Consider the following 22,601-nt stretch of genomic DNA (forward strand, 5'->3'; position numbering starts at 1 on the left):
ACTCGTGTACTGACAGGAGCACTGAGAAATTTGGGGAAAAAAGCTGGCAGTATGAGCACACAATTACAAACTGACCTTTGCTGTAAAAACCTGCATACCTTCAGCAGATTCATAAAAGATGACATTAAAATATACATCCAAGCTTCTTTATGTCCTGTGTCTATGACAGCCATGTTTAATTACAGGGTCACTTTTAGTTAATGCATCTTAAACATAGATTTTCTCTTGTTAAATAAATGCAGTTTTTTAACTTGATGAACAGTGTTTTTTAAATGCATTCAAGAAGATTTATCTTTAAAAGAAATCTACAGGAATATAACAGTTTAAAAATTAGGTCTTTTGAAAAGTATGCCACCATTTAAAATCTACATTACGGAAAAAAAATCACTGATACTTTCCCACTTGACACGAGGTTCTTCCACATCCTCTAATGACATCAGGGTCCCCAATATTGTCTCAAACCTACAGAATCTTAGATATCTACAAACACCAAAAGGGCCTCTCCTAACTCGCACCCAAGTCCCGTTCACCCATCGCCCTTGTACTCGCAGACCTGCATTGGCTTCTAGTCCAGCAACACCTCGATTTAAAAATTTTCATCCTGGAGTTCAAATCCCTGTATGGCCTTGGCCCTCCCAATCTCTGTAACCTCCTCCAGCCCAATAACACTTCGAGATCTCTGTGCTCCTCCATTTCAGGCCTCTTAAGCATCCTCTATTTTAATCACTCCACCATTAGCGGCCATGATTTCAGCTGCCTAGGTCCTAGATTCTGGTATTCTCTTCCTAAAGCTGTCCACCTCTCTCTTCTTCTTTAAGATGCTCCCTAAAATCTACCTCTTTGGCCAAACTTCTAGTCCTAATATCTCCTTATGTGGCTCAGTGTCAGGTTTTGTTTGATAACATTCTTGTGAAGTGCCTTAGGACCTTTTATTACATTAAAGGCGCTATATAAATGAAAGTTGTTGTTGTTATCTCTCTGCTCCAACATGATCCCTGGCATTTCTTCCACTGTGAATGGACCTTCAATGTCTTCTCAGAGTGACAGGAACTCCAATACATTCCCACTTGAATGGACCCTCAATATACTGCATTCCCACCATTATGAGATTCCTCATATCTTTCCATGGCAGATTTATCTAACAGAAGCTATTATATTCTGCTTTGTGAGTTGAAATTCTGTGCTCTGGCAGTGTCCACTGGAAGGCTATTGTTCTATAGTAGAGGCCAGTGCAGGTGAAGCAAGACTACACTCCAAAAGTACTTCATTGGCTTTTGTTTTTTACCTCGTGGAGAGGGGGAAGTTTGAGATTGCACCAGGAGAACTTGGCTTGAAAGCAAGTTTGAGGAGAAATCAGCTGGAATGGGGTTTCAAAGTTAAACCATCCGCTTTTGGCTTTGATGGAGTTTGGACACCTAACAGAAACATTACAAATATGAGTAAATCGTTAAAAAGGTGTAATAATGTATGATGCATAACAATAAACATCAAAGTTGTGTTAAATGTGCCAAAGGCACAATTGAGATTATAATGATGTTGCCTTCCTTGAAACAGCTTTAAAAACATGCATGCCTCTAGTACAGTTATCAGGAAATTGTAATGAATCCTACTGAGTTTCAAATGTTACTACTGAAGATTAAAAGGATACCTAATTTAGATACTGATGATTCCATTCAGTTCCTGGATTAATGTGTGATTATCTGCACGTGTTGGAAATTATATGTAGCACAAAGAAAAGAAATCCTCAACAATGTGAAATCACTGAATACAAAGGGTTCAAGCAAGCAGCTCTCAAGTCCTGATGAGGACCAGAAACAGGAACAAGGGAGGACCAAGGTACGCTTCTTCCCTGGAGAACCAGATCCCAGCATTTTATTTAAAGGCTTACAACACACATATTTTCTGTTGTCGGTTGTCGTGAATCATTACGCCTTGCTGCTTAAATGGATCCTTGTGAGAATCAGGTCAAAACTTTAGATCCTTGCTAGAGGATGGGCTTCATTGTTTTACTTGTCCTCTGCCCAAATGTCATCCAGCCTGGAGATTTACTTGGAGTCACTGAATTTTGAGGGTTTGAGCTCAGTGATGCGTTCAGTTCAACATCACAGATGTACCCTCTTGGTTACCATGGTGAGAAAATGGTTTCTATCCGTAGTGATTTCTGGACACACTTTATCCTTGGCCTCCCCCCAACCCTGGCTCTTCATAATAGAAGTAATTTTAAGGGCAGCACCCCTAGTAGCTTCTCCACAGTCACTACATCTTTGAAGAAAAGCAGTAAAGTAGAATCTGATGAGGTGATTCTGGACTTCAGCATTCTATTTAGAGAGAAAACAAAGATAAGAAAATTCAGAAAGTCAACAAACTGTTTTAGAGGTCACTGAATTCTGGATGATTGGGAGTTGGTAAAGCGGCTAGCATCTAGCCATTAGAGCAATGCAAGCTCAGGTGATATTATGGAAGCCATCTGAACTCCCTGCATGCAGATGAAATCAATCTGTAACTTTTATAATCTTCAGTGAAATTAAAATGAATCAATGTTAACATCAGTCACAGAGCAATGGCATTGCAAAGAGTTTTTAAACCTTTCCTGTTTGAAAATCAAACCATGATGATCTAATTTATCTAATGATAATGTTATTTGCAAAATTTCCACACCATTAATTTACTTCCTATACTCAGGTAGCATAACTTAATAATTCTTGTACTCTTTGGATTTTGTCAGTATGAGTTACGCAGGACCCAACTTCCACAGATTTCCCTGCACAGAGCTGGATACAGAAGAAACGTAAAGTAATTGTGCAGATGATGTGAAATGGTGCAGATGATGCTGGGGGTGGGCAGTTTGGCTGTGGTGCTTTAAAAACAAACCCCATCATTTATGAAAAAGATGCCGACATAGAAGAAAAAAATCCCTTGGTTCCTTTAAGAGGTCCAATCCCTATTCAGACTTAATTGACAATGTGAAGGCACGGAATTAATGAGCAGCACTTCTGCCTGAAAATAGGCAAATCCTGACTTTCACATGATATGCCTTATTTGCATATTCTACACATGCATAATGAAACTCTTGCATATTCTCGGCAAGAGTATTAGAAGTGATCAACCGTGGTTACATAATTGCATGGAGGGAATTCTGAACAGGGACTGAGTGAGTTGCCAAGGGTAACGCTTCCCTGGCCGAGGTACCAGCAGGAATCTCCCCAACAACTGAAAGCACCACACTGGGGCACAGTGGAAGTTTTATTCTCCTTCTGGTCTAGCAAAATAGCAAAATGTCCCATCCCCAGACATCTCTTCGTGAAATATTTTTTTTCCCCCAATCGGCTCTCTGGCAGTTCCAATTTTAATTGGCAACAGGCAATTACTGTGTAATGTATCTGGTTAAAAACCTGATAAAATCAGATGGTAAGGACATTACATTTTGATTAAAAGTGATTCATGCCACTATTATATCAAGGTAAGCAATGAGAAAGTGCAGGTTTTTATATTGATGGTATTAACCAACAGAATCTTATCAGGTTGCAATATAAAATTAATTTTAAAAGCAACATTGAGCTGATAGGATAGATAGAGAGTAACTACAGCCTCTGGTGGGGTAGTCCAGAATAAGGAGGCATAACCTTAAAATTAAAGTTAGGCCATTTAGGGGCGACGTCTGGAAGCACTTCTTCACACAAAGCCCTAAAGCTGTTGAGGCTAGGTCAACTGAAAAGTTCAAAACTAAGATGGATAGATTTGTGTTCGGCAAGGGTATTAAGGGCTACGGAACCAAGGCGGGCAGATGGGATTAAGATATTGATCAGCCATGATCTTATTAAATGGCAGAACAGGCTTGAGGGACAGAATGGCCCTGTTCCTATGCAACATAGCACTTAAATAACATAATTAGCATCAACGTTATTCAGATCACCAACACAATCCACAAGCACAGGGGAGGAAAGCTGCCACTGAATACCCAAATATGTAGGTAATGCATTCCCTGGTCTTTTCTCATTCGGCTTCCTTGATTTGCTAAACTTCATTATGAAGAGGAAAATACTGGAAAGACTGGAAGCATTTTTGCTTCATTGGGAAAGTGCACAGTGCTTTTAATTTGAATAACTCCAGCAATACCGACGGGTACCACTTTGCCTGTCAAGTGTTTAAAACCGCACAAAACACATTTGAACAAAATAAGAATTACAAAGGGCGGAGGGTGTCACTGCCAGTAGAAAGTAATCAGATTTTTCAAGATGGTGATCAAATCCTGAAAGTACTGTTTAATCATTATATTCCAGCTTTTTACTGGGCCGCCAAGCAATGTTCCCGTTAACCTGGAGGTCCCGCGCAGGCCCCGCACTGGCTTTTACATGAGAAAAATGCACATGCGCAGACATTTAAATCGGCCGCACAGCCCCCAGTTAAAGGGGCCGTGCAACTAAAAAAAACATAAGAGAGAACATTGTCGCCAAGCAATTCGATAATTAAGCATGAGGTAAACTAAGTTTTCATTGAGGACAGTCCGTTTGACTCAAGGATGAGATCACGGGTGTCATGCAGTATTGCTATTAATTTGCTGCAATCTTTTCTCTAAAGAAAGGTACAATATGTGCTCGTTAGATTAGGCATGTGAATGCTGGGAGGTGCTTTTCTACTTCTTGCACTCAGTGTCAGTACCAATCCTCACAGGTCAGGTAGATGCAGAGGAAAGATCTTTGTATTCAATTAGACGATTTGCCTTAACTGCAGCCTCAGAAGATAACTTCCCTATTGTACCATAGTGAATTCTGCATACCCTTTGGCAAACCATTATTGTAACCTCTCTGAATGCGACCGTCAATGTAATAAGTGCTGAATTATGGCCAATTTGGTTTTATGCACTTGCACCCATGAGGAATTGGGTTGAGGCATTGCAAGCTCATTTTTCTGAATACCCCCATAGCAAGCGGAGAGTGAGACTTGCAGTCCACCAATCTTGCTTAGATTTGAATCTTGGTCTCAAAGGTGACATTTCCTTTTCAATAGATAAACTTAAAAAAAATGTTTTTTTTTAATTTTCTCTCCCTCTGCCTCAGTCACTCCGGACAGCTGTTCCCAAGCCTATAACAATGCTGCCTTTCAGTTCAATACTTGAAGGCATACCTGGCTTCCACTTGCAACTTCTTGCAATTGCAAAACTGGAATTGGGAACTCAAGTGTGAGTAACTGCAGTCACAAAGCACCCACATTTTGGTACTCTGTGGCCCAGTAAATTGGAGCGGGTGTGATCTGTGTCAATGAAACACCTGTGAAAGGAAAATATTGTAGCGCACATTGCTATGTAGTCCTGTGCACGAGGTGTTGCTCAACAGAAAGTGGAGGACATCTGTGAACCCAGTCAGGAGTCAGTAAAGGTACTAAGACCGGGTAACATAATGATCTTAAAACAGCTTGCCTGTGCACCACATTCACCTCCACTACTTACCAATGCCTTTGTAAAGAGTAAGTGCTATACTGCCGTGCATACAGTGCTCACTGTCACCTCAATCTCGTTGGCCACGATGTCAGATGATTGGACATTTCGATCATACATGGGATTTTCAAAAGTTGCTCGGCCATTTGTATTTTCATGGCCCGCAAAACCGTTGAACGGTACTTTTGGCCTTTTCCTGAAAGAAATTCAGAACAGCATCAAATTCCAACCTATTTACATAGTTACCCAGATAGAGTTTAAGCAAACTTCTCTGCGACATACAGGCAGTCAGTTCCAGCTGCACACACTTCACACTCACTCCCAATATACGGAATTCCAACAAATCAGTTCCCATTCACTCCCACTGTAGAGAGTTTTAATGGATTATCCAGTTCTCATTCATTCTCGCTGAATACATTTCTGATGGAACAAACTCTTCCCATTAACTGCTACTATACTTAATTCATGATCCAACCATAGAAAATAAATCACAGACTGAAATCCATGACAAAATGTTCCCAATTATCCCATTTTTATCATGGAGTTCCTCCCATCCACTGTTAACCTGTACACAGGGAGCAGCTAGAAGTCATGCGCTAGATTTGAACTTTGGACCAATTTTGGGTGGGTGGGTGGGCAGCGGTGTGATTTTGAAACTCCAGAAATTAGGCCTATTTTAATGAGGAGCATTTTAACTCCAGACCCTCATTTAAATCCCACAAGCTGATTTCCCATTTGTTCTGGGGGGTGGTGGTGGGGTGGCCGGGGGGGGGGGGGGTGGGGGGCGGAGATAGGGGAGGCCTAAACTTTCCTTGTGGGGCCTGGAGGAGTTGTCATTCTCCTTTGGGCCCCACACGGAAAGTAAAACTAAAATGTAAAACTTACCTTTTTTTGGGCCTCTTCCCCACTAGATTGGCCTGCTGGGAAACTCACTGCAGCTTCCCGCTCAGCTTGCCAAGTTAAAATTGCAGTCAGCTCCCAATGACATCATCAGGACTTGACAAGTAAATGCTCTTGCTGGCTTTGCACAGTTGAGCAGGTTAAAACTGTGATGAGTTTGTGCCTGGGCTGCTCCAGTGACCACTGGCCCATGTTTTTACTGGGCAACGATGGTTAAAATCATCTCAATTCTGTGCATTCTCTTTTTGTTTAGACTGGCGTACTAACTGAATGATAAAAGCATGTGAAAACAAACATTAAAATCTTATTTTATACCTATGTTTTATAATAATTGTTATCTTAACAGCACATACCTTGCCAGTGGATTGATCAGGATTTTACAGCATTTCTGTCGGATACAGAGAACCAATTGTGTTTGTCACACAGCAGGAATAGTAAAATTAACTTTATTATGGATCAAGCCAATTCCCATTCATTCTCGCTGACTATTATTCAAAAGGACCAAAACTGTTCATCTGTACCTAATTCCCATAATCCATGTATGCTATATATAGATGTGATCATGCTCCTCATAATCAGAAATCCTGTTACAAGTAAAAATTTTTGTGTATCCTGTGCAGCTACATATAACCAGATGCACCCAATTATAGCAAAATAGAATTAATGCAATATTACAGTCAGTCTTTTACATACAGGCGAGATATATCCCTCATACAGTCAGTAAGAGTGGAGTCAGTCCAATTATATGGAGTCAGTAATGGTAGAGTTAAGAACATAAGAACATAAGAAATAGGAGCAGGAGTAGGTCCTATGGCCCCTCGCACCATTTAATAAGATCATGGCTGATCATTGACCTCAACTCCACTTTCCTGCCCGATCTCCATATCCTTTCATTCTCCTAGCCTCCAAAAATCCATCTGTCTCAGCCTTGAATATATTCAGAGACTCAGCATCCACAGCCCTCTGGGGCAGAGATTTCCAAAGATTCACAACCCTCTAAGTGAAGAAATTCCTCCTCATCTCTGTCTTAAATGGCCTACCCCTTATCCTGAGTCTGTGCCCCCTAGTTCAAGACACTCCAGCCAGGGGAAACAACCTCTCAGCATCTACTCTGTCAATGCCCTTCAGAATCTTGTATGTTCCAATGAGATTATCTCTCATTCTTCTAAACTCCAGAGAGTATAGACCCATTCTACACAATCTCTCCTCATAAGACAGCCCTCTTATCCCAGGAATCAATCTAGTGAACCTCCATTGTACTGCCTCCAAGGCAAATAAATTATTTCTTAGATAAGGAGACCAAAACTGTGCACAGTATTCCAGGTGTGGTCTCAACAAGGCCCTGTACAATTGTAGCAAGACTTCCTTACTCTTATACTCCAACCCCCTTGCAATAAAGGACAATGTGCCATTTGCCTTACTTATTGCTTGCTGTACCTCCATACTAGCTTTCTGTGTTTCTTGCACAAGGACACCCAAATCTCTCTGAACACTAACATTTAAAAGTTTCTCACCATTTAAAAAATATGCTGTTTTTCTATTCTTCCTACCAAAGTGAATAACCTCACATTTCCCTACATTATATTCCATCTGCCACCTTACTGCCCACTCACTTAGTCTATCTATATCTCTTTGCAGACACTTTGTGTTCTCCTCACAGCTTATTGTCATACCTAGCTTTGTATCATCAGCAAACTTGGATACATTACACTTGGTCCCTTCCTCTAGGTCATTAATATAGATTCATTTCCAAGAAGGTGCATAAGAGCAGCTCAGGATGACGCCCAATTGTCCTTGGGTTAGCACTCGACCTTAAATCTCCACCTCAACTTGATAGAATGGATAGACATTGCATGAGGAACTGCAGATGTAAACTGGAGGTCTGCTTCTCTGTGGTACCTCTGGTGAGGTGCCCTAGCACTTGGTTTTAAAGCACACATATCTACTCACACCCCCCGAAAAAAAACATGTTAATGTTAATTATTCATGCTATCAGTTTGCTCTTAAAAAATGTTCTCGATGCTGCTCACTCTAACACTTTGGTGGCCAAGCTAAAATTTCCCATCGATCTCCTCTTAGCATTTATCCTGAGAAATCGCAGACCCACAAACAGTAGATCGTTGTAAATGACAGAGAACGATGAAATATTTTTGAAGCTAACAGGCGAGTTACGTGTTTTTATGCAGATTGTTTTATACACGCATATTATTTTAATGTGACAAATATAGACGTTTAATACAACTAGGCTTGCATATAAGCTTAACAGTTCTAAAATTCAGATCTAAAATGGATTCCACTTATTTTCTTAAGTATGGTTCCTAAAAGATGATTTATTTGCCATGCATTCATTAAGCCATTTGGTCTCATTTTAATTAGATTGTGTGACTTTGTTAAAGGAGTGTGGGGGTAGAAGATCTCACAGTTATTGGTTGTAGATTTAGATATATAATCCCTCTCAATGCCTTCCATAGGTAAAGTCTAAACTTAGAGAAATAGGAGAATCCATGTTATAGTATTGTTGCTTTCATCTTCAAAGGACTTAAGGATATAAAAGTTGTGGATCGTTCTGTAGTTTTTAGTGCTACTGGATTGCGTAAGGCTCTTCAGATTAGACTACCTGACTGTGCATTTTTATGGGACTCCATACCTGATAGGAGGATACTGCTTTATTCCAAGAGCTGTTTCCAATGAAAGAGATTGTACTCATTACTCGATAAGAACTGTGAAGGCACTGTAAAACAGTACTTGTACTCTTATAGTATCAGCCTAGTTTTTTTTTGTTCCTGTGTACTTCTTCATTGTAAATAAAATGAATTCATTATTTTAAGCCTGTGCAATTTAGCAGGCAATATTTTATAGCATTAATAACCTGAAGGTTATGGGGAATCCCAAGTAGTTTATAGTATCTGTTTCACCACAACAGCATTGTTTATTAAAACTGGGCTGTATTTCCTCGACAAGGCAAACATCTGAAGGCAGAAAGCTAAAGGAACAAATTTCAGATCATAAGAGAGCCTTACAAAATCCATCGAGCTGTTTGAATGAGAAAACCATGTTTGAAAAGCACAACCTGTAAAGTAAAAACTACACAATCTACTTGGCATAGATTTGGCTGTCAATTTCCATCATGTCTGCATGTAGCTGAAATTATTTTGAATAAGGAAATCAATGCTGGGTTAACTTGCTTGGTGCATTAAAACTAACACATAAGTTAATTATGCACTGAAGTGCAGTCATTTTGTGCAGCACAGTTAACGCAGCAGATGCTAAATTCTGCCCGTGCTGCTATAATTGCTACCAGAAGTAAAGGGGTATAACTCATTTTAATGCACTGACACCGCATGATAGTCTTTCTGTTTGTTAATGAGCATTTGAAGGGTAGCTCCCCAAATTCCTACGGTTTGACTTTTAACAAAGACGCCTGCTCAGAACTGATATTACAGCAGCAGAACGAATAGGCAGCTACTTAAAGAAAGCCAGCATGGGGGGAATCTAATATATACAGTGGAACGGAGAGTGAAGGAAACCCAATGCTGTCGTGATGGGAAAGTGCTCTAAATGCTGGAAGCAACTTAATGTAGGTGTCCAGGGCATGTGTTACCACTGAAGTCAGGGTTATATCACTGTGATATAGCATTTTATGCTTGAGAAGTCAAGAGTATAAGAGCAATAGCGCAACATGGTGTTAAAATGTGAACTTTGCATTGTGAATAATGCGCTCCACATCAGCATGTTACCAACAAAACAGCAGAAATTTACTCGACCTCCCGAGGCTCAACCTGCAATTAGCATGGCATGATTAAATCCTCCATACAACAGTGGTATTTAACCAGGGATGCAAGAAGCATCAAGATATGTTTGTTTATAGGTTGTGATATCTCAAAATGACTCTTTCCAAACAGAGCCCGACTTGGATGCTGCCAGTTCAAGAATGCCTGCATGCTTGTCAATCTTACATTACAATACTCACAATGCAAATTAGTAACAAGTTTACAAATATCATGAATATTTATCTTAGCTGATAAGACATCCCCAACATGACAGGCACCAATTAATTGTATTAGAAATAAAATCAGAAAATGCTATTCATGCACAGCAGGTGTGTCAGGATGTACAAAACCAATAGATTGGTTACTGAACCTTTGTCAGAACAGTAATGTATGCACCTATGAGTATGCTCACAGGCTTGTAGAGCTGTTGCAATGTGAGTGGCTTAGCCAGTCACATGATGTTTACAAAACTCAATAAAACCCCAGTCAGTTGAATCTGGGTCATCCATGATGAGGTATGCAGTTGTGAGCTTGGTGGATGAACTGGTAATGTGTAGTGTGATTGTTAAACCTTTGTTAATGCCTCAAAGCCTCCTTGATAAAGCGCAACATCCCCACCGTCACCTGGGAATCCCTGGCCCAAGACCGCCCAAAGTCGAGGAAGAGCATCCGGGAGGGCGCTGAGCACCTCAAGTCTCGTCACTGAGAGCATGCAGAAACCAAACGCTGACAGCGGAAGGAGCGTGCAGAAAACCAGACTCCCCACCCATCCTTTCCTCCAACCACTGCCTGTCCCACCTGTGACAGAGACTGTAATTCCCATATTGGACTGTACAGTCACCTGAAAACTCACTTTTAGAGTGGAAGCAAGTCTTCCTCGATTTCGAGGGACTGCCTATGATGATGATGATGATGTTAATAAACCAACTAGTTTTTAATGGCAATGTGTTGCTATGAATTCTTAAGCAAAGAACCCATGAAGCAAATACATTACAAGAACCAACAAAGAGTCTCTATCTAAAACGTGGGCCTATGTTTCCTCTTTCAGAGAACACACATAGACACACAAGTATAGATTTTCTGGTCAGGTACAAGCACCAATTGACATTCATACTGCTGATCCCATGTAACTTTGCAGGGATCAGCAGTATGAATGTATCAGCTGCAGCTCCAGGTGTGGGAAATAGCTCTGATTAAAAGTGTGTTCGCTGGAAACAGGAGCAAAGGATTGGGGGAGGGACAGAATTGTATGCTGTGGCAGGATTGAAATACTTAAACCAGCTTAGAGGAGCAGGCATGCTGAAATGTGTGAAACAAGAACATTTTTGCTTCTCTGTTTGGCCCCCTCAAGATTGTTCTCAAGGAACTAAGACAGAGAGGTGGGCCCCTCTTCAACAGTGAGTGCTGGAGGTACCCAAAAAGAACAGTCTGGAGGAATACCGAGACTGTAATGTATGCACATGTGAGGATGCTCACAGGTTTGTACAGCTGTTGCATTGTAAGTGGCTTAGCCAGTCACGTGATATTCACAAGACTCAATAAGACCCCAGTCAGTTGGGTCTAGGTCATCCACAATGAGGCATGCAGTTGTGAGCCGAGTGGATGAACTGGTAATGTGCAGTGTAATTGTTAATAAACCCACTAGTTCTTAATAGCAATGGGTTGCTATGAATTCTTAAGCAAAGACCCCATGAAGCCAATACATTAGAGACCATAAGGTTTGATTCCTCCTTCACAATACCACATACAAAGAAGCAGTGCAGCTCACCTTGCCCTGCTCAGCTCTTATTTCAGATTTGCAGTTTTATTTCTTTTAAACATTTTATTACAGTCGCTATGTAGGAGGATGTAAATGTTAACATTTACCTCCTGATGAGCCACATATTACAATTTCATCTTTACAGTTTTGAAATATTATTGGCCTGTTTTATGAGTTGGTGAATATGTATTTTGAGCTGATGCTAAGCTGTATGAAAAGGGCAATAACAGCTGCTCACAGGAATAATTATTTCCATAAAGACTTTTATCTTTTATAAGTCAGAATAAAATAGAATTGCAGAAGGAGTTACTGGAGGACCGACTAGGCACAGTGGGATTTCAAACTTAAGCTGTGCTAATCAGAACGAGAAGCACTAGAGACTTTTACATTGCTCAGGAAAATTGGCCACGATCAGTAATTGCATGGTTAGCAGGTTCATAAATGCTCCAGTAACATTATTGCAGGTGAATTCTGATTGTTTCCTCAGTTGTGAATTACTTGCAATCTATCTGTCACAATGTTTGGATCTGCCTCAGGTATTCTCTCAGATTCACTGGTGCTAAGCACTCCAGCATGTAGTCCTCGCATCTTATGTTCAGGAGTGTGCCCTAATTCCCATTATCTAATCAAATGATAACGTAACCTGGGGCTGTAACAATAATACTGCCTGGTGATCCACAATGGATATTTTGCATCTTTTGCATGCGCACTTCTACAATCCTTAAGTTGGCAAACTGAAAACACTTATAGTAATATTACTGACAGTAATACGAGACTTGATCCGAAACAATAAGCTGCTTTATTTTACAGACAGTAAGTGAAAGTATAAAGTAACAGTTAACTCATTTACTTTATTTAACTGCAATCTCTTCCTCGGGACTAGGAGAAAATAATAAACCACAGCACAATAACTTATACTAATGGCCTCACTTCACATTTCCTGATCTGCCTTCAGGGTTGACTGGCCCTGAGCTTGCGATGAATGAGCTTTCTCTCACTAGGCCAGGCTCCCTTCCCAGACCTAACTGGACCAATTGCCTTTATTTTTGTCCCTTTATCCTTCGTCTCTTCTCCGTGTGTTTGCGGAGCAGGAGAGCTGTCTCCCCGACTTCTTCCCCATTCAGGGATTTGTAACTTGGCCTGTCCACCAAACTAGCTACGTCCTTCACAATAGCATATTCACAGAAGATAACCTCCCGCTGGATGCCCAAGAATGACTTCTTTTGCAGGTGGCCAACTGCTAGATTGAAGTGAGAAAACAAACTGCTTATTGTCCCTGGTCTTTGCAGAAATCAGTAAGGATAGTTGATTAACAGATCAACCCCTCTTTGTCTCAATGGCTATAAGGAGGAATACAAAGTCTGTGTGAAGTCACTTAATTTTAAATATAACTCATTCCCAAATTTTTTGTGGAAATATTTTTTTAAATAAAGGAAATATGACATCATCCAACCTCACAGGAAATTCAGCGAGCAGAATTGTATCAACAAAGGGATAAAAACCCATTCCCACCAACCGCACAATGTACGAAGGATGAAGTAAACCTCCATAGGCTGTCGATCAAAGGCTTAACCTGTTTGTATGACATTCACCTATTCATTACTTTAACTGAGACATTGACGTGCTTATTTCGAATGGGTTATTGCCTCAGTTAAACTAGCAGACAGAGAAATGTTTAATGAACACGCTGTGTGATTGTCTGCCGTTATCACCAGCAGCAATTTCTAGTCTCGTGTCATTCTAATGAAATTATAATCTTCACCGCTCTCTCTCGCCATCCCGACAGACTAAATTCCTTTAACAAGGTATTCCTCCCATTAATAGCATCAAAAACAAATGTGGCGACAGCTCTAAAAGTCATTACATACTTATAATAAATATCCATCCAAACAGCAACTCGCAACACACTAAATTGTCTGTTAAAAGCACCAGAGGCACATTATACCATTCTGTAAAAAAAAGTAGATAATTGGATGTTTCTAACGCTCATCATGTTGAAGAATGTCAGTGCTGAAATAAGTATTTGTCCACTTTTTTGGCAGGCAGTGTCAGCATCAAGCACTCCCAGGTCAAATACATCATGTCCACATCCAGATCAGAGCTCCTTGCCTGTCTCAAACTCAGGAAAACATCTTCCACTGCAACTGTGTGGTGTTTCTATTTCTACACCCATCACCCTCATTCCCCCTGAATAAGATAATCGATTTAGCAGTAACAAATTACAATTTTTGTTCGTGAACTAGGAACTCCCAAAGTGGTTCATTTGAACAGGTGCATCAAAATCAGGATGATCAAATTGGGACACCTGCCGAAGCTGCCCATCCAGCACTCACCTGTGTTTGTAGAGATACAATATAAATCCTGCCGTTATCAGGGCAAAGAAAGGCACGAGGATGGCAATGGCCACTGAGCTGCTGCTCGTGCTAAGATGGTGCCCTATTGAGTCCGTGCCAGGTTCTCGTATGTTCAGATCTGAAAAAGACACAAAATATTTTGCATGTTCAAGAATGGGGCTTAAAAAACTACAAAAAGAAAATAACTTCATAAAAAGGCTCTCTCTCATGAAGTGGAATAACATCCAAAGTCTTAGTGAAAATAAAACTTCTTATCAATACTACAGAATAGCACATCTGCACAAATTCCCTTATTATTGTTAAAGCTCATATTCCATAATAGCCTGTCAAATCACTGAAACTAAAAGCTTCCTGGAGAGCCCCAAAAGGCCAAGTCACAAGTTACCCTACATTCCTATAGGTTTCTGATGTACACATTGGAATATATTCAGTCCAGTTTACTGCTACTGTACATATTGTAAGAGAAGGTCTCAGTAATGTACAGTAGCAACTGTATTATAAGGGGCGTTTCATTGGAAATATTGCAAGTTCCAATCTGGAGATTGCAAAGACTACGCTACCGTATGTTTGCTGCTACTTTCACTTGGCCAGAATTTGCTGTCAAAGTAAATGGTACAGCAACTTCAGACGAGGAGCAGATGCGCTGTTAAATGTGAATCTCCAAAAGTTGCTTTCTGAGTTGTCCCACTCTGCATTTTGCCCTTAGCTTCCCTGTTAGCTTGTTTTAGGAACTTGCTGTATTTGCTGATAAAACTCGCCACAGAAAGTTAAGGCTTGTCATTAGAACTGGAAGGACCCTTTTAATGTTGTGATAAGTGTTAATGACTGCCAATCAATCTCTCTGGCACCCGCACCGAACATTAACTATTACAAGTGTGGAGTCCCATTTATTCAGGTTTAACATTCTGGGGGGAAATTTCAAAATGGAAATTTTTTAATTACATTTTTCATTCTTACTTTTCTTTTCTGTCTCTTCTCTCTCTCTCTCTCTTAGAAACATAGAAACATAGAAAATAGGTGCAAGAGCAGGCCATTCAGCCCTTCTAGCCTGCACCGCCATTCAATGAGTTCATGGCTGAACATGAAACTTCAGTACCCCCTTCCTGCTTTCTCGCCATACCCCTCGATCCCCGAGTAGTAAGGACTTCATCTAACTCCCTTTTGAATATATTTAGTGAATTGGCCTCAACTACTTTGTGTGGTAGAGAATTCCACAGGTTCACCACTCTCTGGGTGAAGAAGTTTCTCCTCATCTCGGTCCTAAATGGCTTACCCCTTATCCTTAGACTGTGACCCCTGGTTCTGGACTTCCCCAACATTGGGAACATTCTTCCTGCATCTAACCTGTCCAAACCCGTCAGAATTTTAAACGTTTCTATGAGGTCCCCTCTCACTCTTCTGAACTCCAGTGAGTACAAGCCCAGTTGATCCAGTCTTTCTTGATAGGTCAGTCCCACCATCCCGGGAATCAGTCTGGTGAATCTTCGCTGCACTCCCTCAATAGCAAGAATGTCCTTCCTCAAGTTAGGAGACCAAAACTATACACAATACTCCAGGTGTGGCCTCACCAAGGCCCTGTACAACACCTCCCTGCCCCTGTACTCAAATCCCCTCGCTATGAAGGCCAACATGCCATTTGCTTTCTTAACCGCCTGCTGTACCTGCATGCCAACCTTCAGTGACTGATATACCATGACACCCAGGTCTCGTTGCACTTCCCCTTTTCCTAATCTGTCACCATTCAGATAATAGTCTGTCTCTCTGTTTTTACCACCAAAGTGGATAACCTCACATTTATCCACATTATACTTCATCTGCCACGCATTTGCCCACTCACCTAACCTATCCAAGTCACTCTGCAACCTCATAGCATCCTCCTCGCAGCTCACACTGCCACCCAACTTAGTGTCATCCGCAAATTTGGAGATACTACATTTAATCCCCTCGTCTAAATCATTAATGTACAATGTAAACAGCTGGGGCCCCAGCACAGAACCCTGCAGTACCCCACTAGTCACTGCCTGCCATTCTGAAAAGTACCTATTTACTCCTACTCTTTGCTTCCTGTCTGACAACCAGTTCTCAATCCACGTCAGCACACTACCCCCAATCCCATGTGCTCTAACTTTGCACATTAATCTCCTGTGTGGGACCTTGTCGAAAGCCTTCTGAAAGTCCAAATATACCACATCAACTGGTTCTCCTTTGTCCACTTTACTGGAAACATCCTCAAAAAATTCCAGAAGATTTGTCAAGCATGATTTCCCTTTCACAAATCCATGCTGACTTGGACCTATCATGTCACCATTTTCCATATGCGCTGCTATGACATCCTTAATAATTGATTCCATCATTTTACCCACTACTGAGATCAGGCTGACCGGTCTATAATTCCCTGCTTTCTCTCTCCCTCCTTTTTTAAAAAGTGGGGTTACATTGGCTACCCTCCACTCGATAGGAACTGATCCAGAGTCAATGGAATGTTGGAAAATAACTGTCAATGCATCCGCTATTTCCAAGGCCACCTCCTTAAGTACTCTGGGATGCAGTCCATCAGGCCCTGGGGATTTATCGGCCTTCAATCCCATCAATTTCCCCAACACAATTTCCCGACTAATAAAGATTTCCCTCAGTTCCTCCTCCTTACTAGACCCTCTGACCCCTTTTATATCCGGAAGGTTGTTTGTGTCCTCCTTAGTGAATACTGAACCAAAGTACTTGTTCAATTGGTCTTAATCCAATCCTTCTTTCCCTCTCTTTATTTCTCTTTTTGCACCTGATTTGACATTGAATTCATAGGATTACATAGAATATACAGCACAGAAAGAGGCCATTCAGCCCAACCAGTCCATCCCGGTGTTTATGCTCCACTCGAGCCTCCTCCCATTCTTCCTCATCTAATTCCATCAGCATAACCCTCGATTTCCATTTCCCTCATAGATATATCTAGCTTTCCTTTAAATGCATCGATAGTATTCATCTCAACTATTCCCTGTGATAGTGAGTTCCACATTCTCACAATTTTCTGGGTAAAGAAGTTTATTCTGAATTCCCAATTTGTTTCTTGGTGCCTGTCTAATTTTGCTCTTCCCCACAAGTGGAAACACTCTCTCTGTTTACTTTAGCAAAACCTGTCAGAATTTTAAAGACTTATATTAGGTCACCCCTCAGTCTTCTCTTTTCACAGAAAAGAGGCCCAACCTGTTCATTCTTTCCTGCTAGGTATAACCTCACAGTTCTGGTATCATCCTTGTAAATCTTTTTTGCACCCTCTACAGTGCCTCTATATCCTTTTTATAATATGGTGACCAGAACTGCACGCAGTACTCTAAGTGTGGTCTAACCACCCTTTCAATTCACCCTCCTTCTTGTGTATATTTATCAATCGTTAAATCTTATTGGCTGCCATGTTCACTCAGTTCCCAGATGCCTTATTTCACTTGTTGTGCCATTATCAGCTCACACTTTCAGCGGAAGGGTGCAGGGGGGCAAGTCTAGATAGATACCCCACTACAGCACATTCTGCCACAAACGTTTGCTGTTAGTTAGACTTTCATCAACACCCTTCAGCTCAAAGCATTTTTGCTCACTAAGGTGCTGAAAGTGTGAGCTGATGAATGCACAACTAGGGAAACAAGGCATCTGGGACTGGAGTGAACAGGACAGCCAACAAGGTATCTCCTCAACCAATGAGATTTAAGTGTTGGAAAATAAACAGAGAATGACTGAATTAAAGGGGGTAATTCAGTGTCAGATCCAGTTCAGAAGAGAAATAGAGAGAGGAAAAGAAAGATTGGATTAAGAGAGTGAAAAAGAGAGACAGAAAGGAAAGCAAGAAAAAAAAATTGACATTTTTTACATCTCCCCGTAAAATTAAAATCCTGAAGCAATGCAAAGTTAATTTCCGGTGCAAAAGAGATTGATTGGCAGTCATTAACAATTATCATGTTGTTAAAAGGGTATTGATGATACTAATTACTAGCCCTAAATATCTGCTGTGAGGTTAGTTCGTATCTGCCAGCAAATACAGCAACCACACGCTGTTCAATGCATGTCAATGGTGAAACAGAAAGCAAAATGCTGTTTTCGTGAAGCAAATAGCGCACAGCACAACTCGTCAGCAACTTTTGGCAATACGCATAAATAACGGCGAGCGCCATTAGCCTCACGGTTATTTTGACAGCAGATTCTGGCCCAATATATCTGGAGTAATGTTTAGGTGCGAGAATGCTAAATGTTTACGAGAGCCTTTCATCTTTGGGCAAAAATCTCTCCAAGGGAAAGTTATTCCAAAGTGATGATGGCAGACTTTTCCAATTTTTGAGGGGGAATAACTTTGTCTTGGGCAGGAGCCCAAAATGGGCAATACCAAATCGACAGCTAATTTTCACTCCCCAATTTACTTTACAAATAACTCAGGCAGAGTGTAAAATGGGCTACCGATTCACTACTGTCTGTATCGCACTATCATCCAAAATGAATTTATAGCCCAAAGCTTGCTGTGTCTGACTGCAACTGGAAAATGCAAGCAACGTATTCCACTGAGTTTGCAATCGGCTCTCATTGCTTCTCATAAAAATCAACCATTTCCAGTGATTTCAGTCTCGCAATTCTGATGGATTTTTCTAGGTTATACCTTACATAAATTAACAATTTACCTCCTTTTGCTAGAAGACAATGCAAAAAAAAACCTAGCCAGATTAACTTGCTACATTTATCTTCATTGCCACCAAGAAGTTTTCAGCTGTAACGGCTCCAGGGATCTCACAGGCCTCTTCTTAGTGATCCTATTTTGTGTTTCAAATACCCTCACGAGGATTACTTAACTGGCAAGTGGACTTATTGTTAACCACTATTCGAAATGGCTTATCAGAAAAGCCGAAAGGATTTAATCCTTTGGGTTTTGAAACTGATGCTGCAGGATTACAGGATTACATTGTGGGACACTATCTGCTTCAAAGTCTGTAGAATTACAACTCTACAGGGCAGACTGCCCACCTTTCAAATTCCCATTTGAAGGATATACGATCAGAGCTGTCAGTCCTTTCTCTCTCAGCTATCTAGAATGCTCCATTTAAGTGAACACTCCATTGGAGTAATTTTCCCACTTAGAGCTTTTAGTGAGGAGCATCGCCCATCGGGAGTACGGATCGAAAATTTGGGAGGATGCTGTGAACAATTTTCTGACCATTTAAAATGAACGGTGGGAGAATTGTGCGCACTGCATGTCTTATATTTCTGACAAATTCACAGTGGTCAAGGATCCCTGTTGGAACGCAAAGTCGGAAAATAACCCACTCTGGCCTTGAAATTCCCAGGGGTTCTCTTGACCTTGTGTTGTACCTTTCGGCAGGGGATTGGCAAAACACTGGTGAAACGGGAAATAAGGACTGAAACAGACGGTTGCAAAGTTTCCTTGAGGTTCCTGCCAGTCTTCTGCCGAAGTTATGGAGAGAGGCTGGGAGAACTGTCATGGAATTTAAGGGCCAATATGCAAAAAACATCCTCCATCAGAGTAAGCACTGATAAGCCCAATACAAAGTGAAAAGTTACATAAATGAACCAGCACTATTCTTTCACGAATGAAAGTTAAGAAGAAAGACAAATTACCTATTCTTTGGAGACCAAACTGTCCGAAGTCCTTGCCTCGCACGAACCCTTGGTACACAAACGCGCTGCCTGAAGCTCCCGCTGAAACCTGAATGATAATCAGTGAGGTCAGTCATTCTGTCAGTATACAGTTGGCATAGGATAATTGGGCAAGATGGTCCTGAATTTTCTTTCTGCGATCGATCCTCGGCAGAACTTCCACCTGCCCGTTACTTACACCCCTGACCCACATTCCGATGTCGTGAACATTTGACATATTTTGGGCAGCGCCTGTGCCACTAATAGTACAACTATAGCACCCATCTTAGGTGGAGGAGAGGGCTGTGTAAACTTGCTGTGCTGCCCTGTGGCCAATGTTAAGTGGGTCAACAGTGTCACTCAAGGAATTGAAACAAACAGAGTCCCATTTTCAAATAAGCCAGTTTATGAATAACTATGATCGATCTATTTACAATATACATAGATGACCTAGAAGAGGGGACAGAGTGTAGTGCAACAAAATTTGCAGATGACACTAAGATTAGTGGGAAAGCGGTTGTGCAGAGGACTCAGAGAGGCTGCAAGGAGATTTGGATAGGTTAAGCGAATGGGCTAAGGTTTGGCAGATGGAATATAATGTCGGAAAGTGTGAGGTCATCCACATTGGGAAAAAAAACAGTAAAAGGGAATATTATTTGAATGGGGAGAAATTACAACATGCTGTATGCAGAGGGACCTAGGGGTCCATGTGCATGAATCCCAAAAGGTTAGTTTGTAGATGCAGCAGGTAGGCAAATGGAATGTTGGCCTTCATTGCGAGAGGGATGGAGTACAAAAGCAGGGAGGTCCTGCTGCAGCTGTATAAGGTATTGGTAAGGCCGCACCTGGAGTACTGCGTGCAGTTTTGGTCACCTTACTTAAGGAAGGATATACTAGCTTTGGAAGGGGTAAAGAGACGATTCACCAGGCTGATTGCAGAAATGAGGGGGTTACCTTATGATGATAGATTGAGTAGACTGGGTCTTTACTCGTTGGAGTTCAGAAGGATGAGGGGTGATCTTATAGAAACATTTAAAATCATGAAAGGGATAGACAAGATAGAGGCAGAAAGGTTGTTTCCATTGGTAGGGAAGACTAGAACTAGGGGGCACAGCCTCAAAATACGGGGGAGCCAATTTAAAACCGAGTTGAGAAAGAATTTCTTCTCCCAGAGGGTTGTGAATCTGTGGAATTCTCTGCCCAAGAAAGCAGTTGAGGCTAGCTCATTGAATGTTTTCAAGTCAAAGATAGATATATTTTTAACCAATAAGGGAATTAAGGGTTACAGGGAGAGGGCGGGTAAGTGGAGCTGAATCCACGACCAGATCAGCCATGATCTTATTGAATGGCGGAACAGGCTCGAGGGGCTAGATGGCCTACTCCTGTTCCTAATTCTTATGTTCTTATGATCTACGATCAATGACAGGAGGGAAACTGCCATTTTAAACTTAAATGCTCCCCTCCCCCAAAACCCTGAGCAACTTTGCTGTTAGTGACGCATTAAACTGACAACTCCCTGTGTCCCACGAGCAGATCATTGCACCTTAAGTCCTGACTGTTTCCATATGGGGGGGGTAGAGTTTCTGCCAGGTTGCGCTATTCGTCAAAACCAGCGCAAAAAAAGGAGGAATTTCAAACACAAGTTACTTTCTGCGCAAATGAAGTTTCCACAATCTTTCGCGCTCCTTTAAAAAACATCTTGCTGGAAGCTGGTCCTGCCCATTAAACTGGTCATGTCTCCAGATCGAATGAATCACCATGGTGAATTTCCACAAATTGCGCCCATTTGCGGGCCTTTGAGAAGCCTCATAAAATGTAGTTTTTTTTTTTAGGTGCAAGAACACAAATAAGCACCTTGTAAAAAAATTTAAAAATATGTCATTACTAAGAAACTCATTACTGTACACCAATGAAACTAGTAAATGTTTCTGTGCCGTCTTTTAAAGTCCTTTTCAGTGATTTAAAATCGGTTACTCACAGTTGGTGGACCAGACACTGATGAAAAATGCTTATTTTTTTGTGATAAACCCATTTTCAGCTGTACTAATAAAACTGCACCTAGTTACCACTCTTAAATATATCAAGGAATATTTTTTAGTGCCAGGAAAAAAAAAACAATGGCGTTCTAAAACGCTCCCCGATTGTGCCGGTTAATGGAAGATTTTACATTCAACAAACGAGTTTGAATGGAAACTTGAGCAAAAAATGTAATTCGGGATTATGGTAGATGGCTCCAGTTGAAGACTTAGCACCGGTGCAGGCATGTTGGGACATATGGCTATAAATTCTCGAATCTATTGCATGCCTCTCCTCATCACACTCTGAATGTTGGCTCCCCAAAAGTAGCAGTAGAATGACTGAGAACCTTGCACACCTTTTCATGTATGATAGTGAGATAGATTTTTATTCTTGAAGATTATGAGTTTGACCACACATATGGTTTAAGTGCTGATAGATTAACATTAAAAAAAATCCCTGTTTGTTACTGGGCCAGTCATAAGAACATAAGAAATAGGAACAGGAGTAGGCCATACGGCCTCTCGAGCCTGCTCCGCCATTCAAGAAGATCATGGCTGACCTGATCATGGACTCAGCTCCACTTCCGCACCCCCTCCCCATAACCCCTTATCGTTTAAGAAACTGTCTATTTCTGTCTTAAATTTTATTCAATGTCCCAGCTTCCACAGTTCTGTGAGGCAGCGAATTCCACATATTTACAACCCTCTGAGAGAAGAAATTTCTCCTCATCTCTGTTT

The 22,601-nt window shown here is 41.1% G+C and overlaps 1 protein-coding gene across 1 annotated transcript in view; it reads right to left on the reverse strand.

Moving 5' to 3' along the window:
* Positions 1–305: 305 nt before the first annotated feature.
* csmd2 (CUB and Sushi multiple domains 2) overlaps positions 306–22,601 on the reverse strand; it is a 778,395-nt gene continuing 756,099 nt past the window's right edge. The window contains exons 63-66 of the mRNA XM_070898713.1: positions 19,828–19,915; positions 14,197–14,335; positions 5,447–5,630; positions 306–2,318 (exon numbers count right to left, since the gene is read on the reverse strand). Coding sequence (XP_070754814.1) covers positions 5,471–5,630; positions 14,197–14,335; positions 19,828–19,915 — 387 coding nt within the window. The 3' untranslated portion in view covers positions 306–2,318; positions 5,447–5,470. The remainder of the gene's footprint in view (positions 2,319–5,446; positions 5,631–14,196; positions 14,336–19,827; positions 19,916–22,601) is intronic.

Source organism: Pristiophorus japonicus, chromosome 14 (assembly GCF_044704955.1).
Source record: "Pristiophorus japonicus isolate sPriJap1 chromosome 14, sPriJap1.hap1, whole genome shotgun sequence".
In the NCBI taxonomy this organism is placed as follows: Eukaryota; Metazoa; Chordata; class Chondrichthyes; family Pristiophoridae; genus Pristiophorus; species Pristiophorus japonicus.